Source organism: Aplysia californica, unplaced genomic scaffold (genome assembly GCF_000002075.1).
Source record: "Aplysia californica isolate F4 #8 unplaced genomic scaffold, AplCal3.0 scaffold00084, whole genome shotgun sequence".
Taxonomy (NCBI): Eukaryota; Metazoa; Mollusca; class Gastropoda; order Aplysiida; family Aplysiidae; genus Aplysia; species Aplysia californica.
In genome coordinates this window covers 433,432-441,916 of record NW_004797354.1, presented here as the reverse complement: position 1 = coordinate 441,916, position 8,485 = coordinate 433,432, and the positions used below count along the sequence as shown (strand labels likewise).

Below are 8,485 nucleotides of genomic sequence, written 5' to 3'. Positions count from 1 at the left end.
GCTCATATGGTCTTATGCAGTTGCGAGCGCCGTAAAACCTCTACTAAAACAAAACTAAGCTTTTGCCTGTTGTCCATTCTCCAGCCACATTCATGATGACCCTGGCCAACATGGAGGGCGAGGAGTCGTTTGAGCCGTCGTACCTGGGCCAGGCAGAGGAAGTTGTCCAGGAGAGGATCTGTGACGACGAGCTCATCCTCATCAAGGGGTCAGTCGCTGTGCCGTTACTTTGTACGAGTTGTGGGTCTTTTTATCATGCTGGTATGATTGGGTAGTTTTGTAAAGTTTCACATGGTTTTGGGGGGAGGGAGGGGGTGGTGCTGGTGAAGATTTTACAATTTATGAAAATGATTCACCACTCTAAAGGTGAAGGCTAAGTGATTTCTGATTATGTTTGTAGACATAGTAAGAGTTCTTCTGTATCCATGTTTAGTTTGTAACGCTGGTCCGTACCAGTGACGGGGAACTGTAATTAGTGTTAAAACTTAAAATGTTGGGTGTTTTTTTAAAAAATATGGTGCTCTTTTTTTCCCCTACTTTGAATATGTAAATACAGTTTGATGTCTCACGATGCAGTGCACAATTCTTCAACTCTCTTGCTTCATGAGATCTGGACGGTCATTATGGCTCCCTTTGCTGCAGTGCTTGTCAGTTTCTTGCTTTTCCCAGCCCAGAATGACCGTTATCATGCAAGATGTTGTCACTTTTCCTGACTTGAACTCAAACTAAATTCCTTATGTTGGTCTTTTTAGGTGGGTGGTTGGCGGATGCTCTGGTGTGGTTTCCTTCTTCTTTCCTACCAAAAAACTATCGTCTGTATCTTCCTGTTTTCTTTTTTTGTGCTTGTTACTCTCTTCTATCACCTCTAGTCTTCGGCACTTCTATGACTTTATTGTGTTGCAAATGCCGGAAAACTCTTACTAAAACTAAAAAGTCTTTTTAGTCGACCTGTAACCTGAGTTTGTTTGTATTCTTAGCCCCAAGTCAAGGACTGCAGCTTCCATCATCCTGCGCGGTGCCAATGACTTCATGGTGGACGAGATGGAGCGGTCAGTGCACGACGCCCTCTGTGTGGTCAAGCGGGTTCTGGAGTCCAAGTCTGTCGTAGCTGGCGGTGGGGCCGTGGAGGCGGCTCTGTCCATTTACCTGGAGAACTTTGCCACATCCCTGGTGAGTGTTGAATATAGATATCGGCTGTTTAGTTTCATACTTCATTGTCCATCATTATGAAAAATGGTGTATGACAGTCTTACACTGCGCAGTCAATATTTATTGTCACGATTATAGTGTAGATATATCAACTCTCTCTCTTGCCCTTTTTAACTCCCAGTGGAGCATAAGCCATCAACAACATTTCTTCAGCGAAGCCTGTCTTATGCATCCTTTTCTAGCTGTTTCCATGATATCCCCGCCTTTTCCATTTCCGCTTGTACCGCTCGTCTCCATGTCATCTTTGATCTTCTTTTCTTAAGTTTTCCTTGTGGATTCCGGGTCAAAGCCGGATATATCAACTGCTTAGTGTAATACACCACCATTCCCCATTTTGTAAAATGGCGTATGGCGGGGTCGTACACTGAGCAGTCAATTTCTATTGTCATGGTCATATAGCAATGGCGGAAGTGTTGCATTTTTGTCATCAGAATGGGTTCGGAGATTGACAGGAAGGGACATGGCATGCACTTGCTGGAGCCCTTGAAGTAATGCCAGTTCCATGTTCTCAGATTTGGCAAAGCTTGCTTGTTTTCAGCCGGGGTAACCACTGGTGCTTGTGTTCTTGATTTTTTAATCTATTTATTTTTTAGAAATGTGGAAAGCATTTATTTGGGGGTAGCAAATCTCTTGTAAATTGGTACGTCTTGGTGAAGGAGTTTTCATCAACATAAGCAAAATCTGACACTTGGTTCCTATTGTTTGACAAATTGTTTGATCCTTTCTACCATTATGAAAAGTGCCGGGTATCGATAGAAGGGTGGATAGTGCGTTGGCCTCATTCAGTGTGGAAGCATGAGAAAGGAAGAGAGTGTTGCTGATGGGCCTAAGACTATAAAATGAAATTACTTTTACGTGAGAACACGATCGTGATGATATGACCTACACAGGTCGGAGAATGCCACCCACCGCCTTGTGTTAACTGTGTAATCACTTCTTGGTCCATACCCTCTCATTCAATCAACCTCTCACACACACATGCATACACACACACACACACACACCCATGCACTGTACAACCCAGTGCTGCACCACGCTGTCTTTGATCACACCCCAGCACTCAGTACCCACATTCACTTGACTAGATGTTCTTTATTGCCATCAAACATCTATTGTCCTTTAAACAATCCCTCTTCCTTCTTTACCTTGTAAGTTACTTTCTAAAGTGACACTTTTTATCTTTGGCACCTATCTGGCCTGTTTATGTTGCAAGTATTGTAAAAGTAAAAACCCTCACCAAAACGATATACTGAAAAGGGAAAAATTGTAGTCTTTCTGCGATTTCACTCCATTTCCTTGTGCCTTCCACCCCAACAGGCGAGCCGTGAACAACTGGCCATTGCCGAGTTTGCCCAGTCCCTGCTGGTCATCCCCAAGCAGCTGTCAGTCAACGCGGCCCAGGACTCCACAGATCTGGTGGCCAAGCTGAGGGCCTTCCACAACACCTCGCAGACGCGGGCCGAGCATAATGATCTCAGATGGTACGTTTTTATTTTCCTTGCCTACCGTTGTCAAAGCTCATGTCCAAGCCATGTGGCTCATCACCAAGAAATTCTTTGGTTTCATGTAGTTCATGTCTTCAGGGTTTTAGTCTAGGCCTATATCTGTGGGTGGTTGACGGGTGCTCTGGTGTGGTTTGCTTCTTCTTTCCTATCAAACATTTATCGTCCTTATCTCTCCTACTTTTTTATGTTTGTTGCTCTCTTGTAACACCTCAAATCTTCGGCACTTATATATGACCTAATTGTGTTGCAAGTGCCGTAAAACACTTACGCGGGTGGTTGGCGGGTGCTCTGGTGTGGTTTGCTCCTTCTTTCTTATCTAATGTCTATCATCCTTATCTTCCCTTCTTCTTTTTTATGTTTGTTACTCTCTTATAACACCTCTAAGCTTCTGGCGCTCATATGACCTTATGCAGTTGCGAGTAACGTAAAACCTCTACTAAAACCAAAAAAAACACTTACTAAAGCTAAACTAGGCCTATATCTTTTGCATATATATGCATTGATGGCAGCTGGTTTGATCAAAGGCATTCACTTTTTCTTGCACTACACTGCATGACCGTTGGTGTGAAGATGTGCTTCTCTTTCCTTCTAACAAATTTTTATTGAGTATTTCAGTCTTTCTAGTGGGTGTCTCGGCCTTGAAAGCCCACTTCCTAAATGATCTAAATTGTGTCATTGTGTGGTGTAAAATAATTTTTAAATGCCTCCTTTTTTAATTTCCTCTAACTTTTAATTGTAGACACCTATTTGATCTTTTTGTGTTGCAAGTGACTTAAAACTCTTGCCAAAACCAAACGTTTCTCTCAATTTGTTCCCGTGCAGGGTGGGTCTTGATCTGTACGAGGGCGTCGTGCGCGACAACAAAAAGTCTGGCGTGCTGGAGCCTGCCATGTCCAAGGTCAAATCTCTCAAGTTTGCCACGGAGGCAGCCATCACCATCCTGCGCATCGACGACATGATCAAGCTGCAGGCGGAGAAGCCACCTGGTCAGTCGTACCAGGATGCCTACAGATCCGGGGCCCTGGATGGTTGACCTAAGCGTGATACCTAGACTCTGGGGTTGGGAAGGGTTTGGGATGGGGGCGGCATTATTTGGAGGCACAATGATCAGATGACAGAAGGCGCTCTGTGTGAGTGACGTTCACACAAAGGTCTGTGTGTAGAGAGCTTGCTTTTACAAGATGTGTTCGTATAGTGTCAATAGCTTTTTAATGTTCATTTGCCAACTGTGTATAATTTCCTTTGAAATGGTTAAAGTAAACATGCCATTCAAAACTGACACACATAAATTTGATCCACCAAGGAGTTCCCCCCAATAATGATGAAATATTCACTGCACGCTGCTATTTATTAATTTCTGTTTGGCCCACTGTTTATCTTGTAATCTAAGAATTTCTAAGTCTACTTAAATTGAAGTTGGACTGTAACCTCAGGATTATAACAAGGTGTTCAACAAAACTGCTCATTAAGAAAGTTAGTTGATTGATTTGTTATCTCATAAGGAAATTGTTTTAGCCTCAGATCTTATCGTTTGTATGCAATGGCTGTTAGTTTTTTGTGTTGTTTTTTTTTATAATGTTAGAAGAAGATAAGAATTCTGTCTGTAAATTATCATTTTCTGATATAAGGAAAGTGTGATACAAAATGTGTGAGTGCTGTTCGTTTGTTTGATTGCTAAGGAGTTCGAGCCTCTGCTGTTTTTTGTGAGCTTTGCATGAACAAGGTTCTGAACTGTCATTTGAGTTCATTTCACTCATCCACATTAGATGTGCTTTTTTACTCTACTTTGTTGTTGGTCTTATTTTGTCAAATGTTGTTTTGTTTTGTGGTGCTTTTCACACGAAGTGGGTGGTTGGTGGGTGCTCTTATGTGGTTTGCTTCTTTCCTATCAAACATCTATCGTCTTTATCTACCCTCCTTCTTTTTTGTGCTTGTTACTTTCTTGTAACACCTCTAATCTTCGGCACTTATATGACCTTATTATGTTGCAAGTGCCGTAAAACACTAAAAATAAAACTTTCCTTAGAAAGTTTGGGTCACCTGTTTGGTGTATAATGATTAACGGCTGATGTTGGTTTTAAGATGATGAGGTGCATCCTCTAATTGTAAGAATAAGTAAGCCTACAGGAGACTACAGCACAGGTCAAGTTTGGTGTATTCATGAATGTGACCCCCTCCTTTTACAACGATTACTGGAGAATTGCTGCGAACAATGTGCATGGGTGGTTGGTGGGTGCCCTGTTGTTTGCTCCTTTTCTCCTATCAATCATCTGTCATCTTTATTTCTCCTTCTTTTTTGTGTATTACTCTGTTGTAACACCCCTAATCTTTGGCACTTGCACAGTCGACCACTGGATTGATAACAATATACAGGCGACTGTGGATGAATGGGGGAGGGGGGGGGGAGAGGGGTGGCAAAGAAGGTTAGCTCATCCAAATTTCAACTTGTAGTAGTAATTGTAAAAAGATGCTGGGACCTGAGAAAAAGATCAACACAACTAGAGTCGACTGTATGACCTTCTTGGTACTTCTACTTATAGTATAGTGTTGCAAGTTTCAACACTCTTACTCAAACTAAAAAAAAAGAAACGGCACATCCAGTTGGTTTAATATTGATAGCACCATAAAACCTCAACTTTAACAAACCAAACCTTCTCTGAGGCAGATGAGAGTGGTCTGTCCTGACTAATGTTGAGTGGTCTCTGGTCCGAAACTTGTAAGGTGTTGAGCACACAAAACCTTCCAGTGTGTCACACTTTCACTTGCAGCCTCAACCTGCAAAATGCAAACTACTAAAACCTCAATAGGTGTACTCATTAAGCTCGGCCCGCGTCTGTGAGGTGTTGTGGAAGGCTCTCAGTTTGGCCACCCATATAATTTGGCACCTATGTAGTATATGTAATATCATAAATGTATTGAGGGAATATACTGACATAGTGGTGTCGTAATTAGGCACTTTACCGTCCAACGCAGATGATACCTTGGGTCTCTCGTGGCCTAGAGACTAGAGGTTAAGGTGTTCGCCTCTCATTCAAAGGTCCTGGCTTCGAATCCGGGTAGTGACCGAAAAATTTGTTCTCTAAAATTGTCTCCTCTCGCCTCTTTTCCTGCTCTGTAGCAATGTTCTGTCGTCTACTTTCGTCTCCTCTTTCTGCCCCCACCCCCTCACCTCCTTTGCCCCCTCCTCTGGGCTCCTGACTCTTTCTGCAGCCTTTGTACTGCTACTCCTTGGCTCCTTCTTACTGCTATCTTTCAGCCACACCCCGGATCTTCCTGTAGGAAAGATCTACACCTAGCCTTCTCGGACAAGGGCGAAAAATCTCGGAGGGCCCGTGTGCAAGTTTCCCACGAAAAATTCTAAAATCGAGAAGAAGAGTAGGCTTCAGCCGCCATCGGGGCAAAATTCAAAATTTCCCACCAACTGAAAAAGTTCTCTCTCCCTCTCTCTGTGTCCCGCGCGCTCATATGACCACATGCAGTTGCGAGCGCCCTAAAACACGTACCATAACTGCCATAACAACAATTTTTAAAAATCCCTAGGTGACTGGGAGGTGTTCTGGTGTGGTTTGTTGCCTCTTTCTGATCAAACATCAAGGCCCTATTCAGTACGGTACATTGCTATTCTCACTGATAAAAAACTTTGCAGTATTCTTTCTGGAATCCTCTCGGAGAAACTAGATCTATGTGATAAGAAAATGTATTGGTGACTACTAATCTGTTTTACCTGTTTAAAATTGATCGCTTTTAAGCACAATGGGGTTATCCCGAAAAATGTTGTTTTGAGAATATCGAAGGTAAAGTTTTTGGATCCTTATTCAGTTTCTTTTTAAGGTCAATTTTAAGTGACTATATCTCGAGCATCCTTGAACATAAGTGAAATATTAATGTGTCAGATGATGCAGGATTTATTTAGCTTTACATTTAAATTGGTGTGCTGCATGAGTCGGTAGTGCACGGCTTTTTAACACTCGGTCTAAGTGTGGGTGGCTTTAAGCACTCATGGTTTTGTGGGTCTTTTTTTTTAAAAGACGTAGACGGACATGTTGCAACTGTGAACACAGACCGATATATCGAGGTGCTGAAGAAATTCAGGACGAATCTGAGGAGACACCGGTACTTGGATCGCCACGACCAGTGGTTCATGCAAGACGGGGCCAATCCACACGTTTCTGCCAGATCAATGACATGGCTAGCTGGCCACTTTGGAGATCATGCCATCAGTCGCAGAAGGGAACACATTTGGGCTCCGCATTCTCCTGACCTGAATTTTTTAGACTTACTTGTGGGGCTACCTGATTGTTTTGTTTGTTTTTGTAAAGTGTTTTACGGCGCTCGCAACTGCATAAGGTCATGTGAGCGCGCGGGACACACCTAATATTTTCAGTTGGTAGGAAATTTTGATTGCCCGGGTGGCGGCCGAAGCCTACTCTTATCGATTTTAGACCACCAAGGGATCTTTAACGTGCGCAACTTGCACTCGGGCCCTCCGAGATTTTTCGCCCTTGTCCGAGAAGGCTAGGTGTAGATCTTTCTTACCAGAAGATCAGGGGTGTGACAGAAAGACAGCAGTAAGGAGGAGCCAAGGAGTAGCAGTAGAAAGGCTGCAGAAAGAGTCAGGAGCCCAGAGGAGGGGGCAGAGGAGGTGAGGGGTGGGGGCGGAAAGTGGAAGAGAAAGCAGACAATAGAACATTGTTAGAGAGCAGGAAAGGATGTGAAAGGAGACAATTTTAGAGAAGAAAATTGTTTGGTCGCTACCCGGAATCGAACCCGGGACCTTTGAATGAGAGGCCAACACCTTAACCTCGGGGCCACGAGAGCCCCCGGGCTACCTGAAGTACAGGATATTTCAAAACCGATTGAAAACATTGAAACTATGAAGCAAGCAATCCGTGATGAAGTGAGAAACATTCCGCGGGAACTGTGTTTGGCCGTCATCAAGCATTTCAAACGACGAATTAAACATTGTTTGGAGTCCAAAGGAGGACATGTGGAGCATTTGTTTTAGAAATTCCAGAACAAAAATGTTAGTTCTTTAACTCCGTGTAAGAGAAGTTAAATATTGTTTAATGTCACAAGGTTGGAACAATTAAATGTTATAGAGAAAAACAAGACAAAAATAAAATCAATCGTCTCTCGAGTTTCCTTGCGAGAGTGTCTTAAAAAAAATAAATTATTGGCACATTTGGCGTTTATGGGTGTTTTTTTCTTAATGCGGTTCCCGTTCTGAAAATACGTTTCTTCTGTATGAATTTTATTTCAAACAAATTCCTTTTGATTGACGTTTATCTGGTCCAAATTTCATCTTTCTACAACATTTGCGCGATATATACTAAGGTGCAAAAGAAACGCGAATTTTTATTACCACGCAATGATTGACAAAATGCAACACATAGGTTTCAAGTTTTTTGTTGTGTTTATTAGCTGAAACTTTGCACACTTCTTGAGTGACATACCTGGCATGAACTGACTGAGGGTCCAGCACATTCATCTGAGCTCACGTTGACCTTGACCTTGGTGAGCAAACTTAGTAACGCGTATGGCCTCCACGTGCACCGATTATAGCGAGGCATCTTCTGGTCATAGACGCTCGAGGCAAGTGTTGAGTGATATGAGTTCACATCACACAACTATGAACTCAGCATTGGGCGATTACAAGAACATAAAAAATTCGCGTTTTTTTGCACCTCACTATATTTATTAAAAAACGTAATTTTTGGGGGGATCACTCTGCAGTCTTCTCTCTCTCTCTCTCTCTCTCTCTCTCTCTCTCT

General features: G+C 42.7%; 1 protein-coding gene across 1 annotated transcript in view; it reads left to right on the top strand.

Annotated features, from left to right (window-relative positions):
* Window positions 1-4,498, top strand: part of LOC101853150 (T-complex protein 1 subunit alpha) — a gene marked incomplete at its 5' end in the record, with an annotated part of 16,258 nt that extends 11,760 nt beyond the window's left edge. Inside the window, 4 exon segments of the mRNA XM_013080402.1 lie at window positions 85-208; window positions 978-1,170; window positions 2,527-2,690; window positions 3,537-4,498. Coding sequence (XP_012935856.1) covers window positions 85-208; window positions 978-1,170; window positions 2,527-2,690; window positions 3,537-3,747 — 692 coding nt within the window.
* Window positions 4,499-8,485: the final 3,987 nt, after the last annotated feature.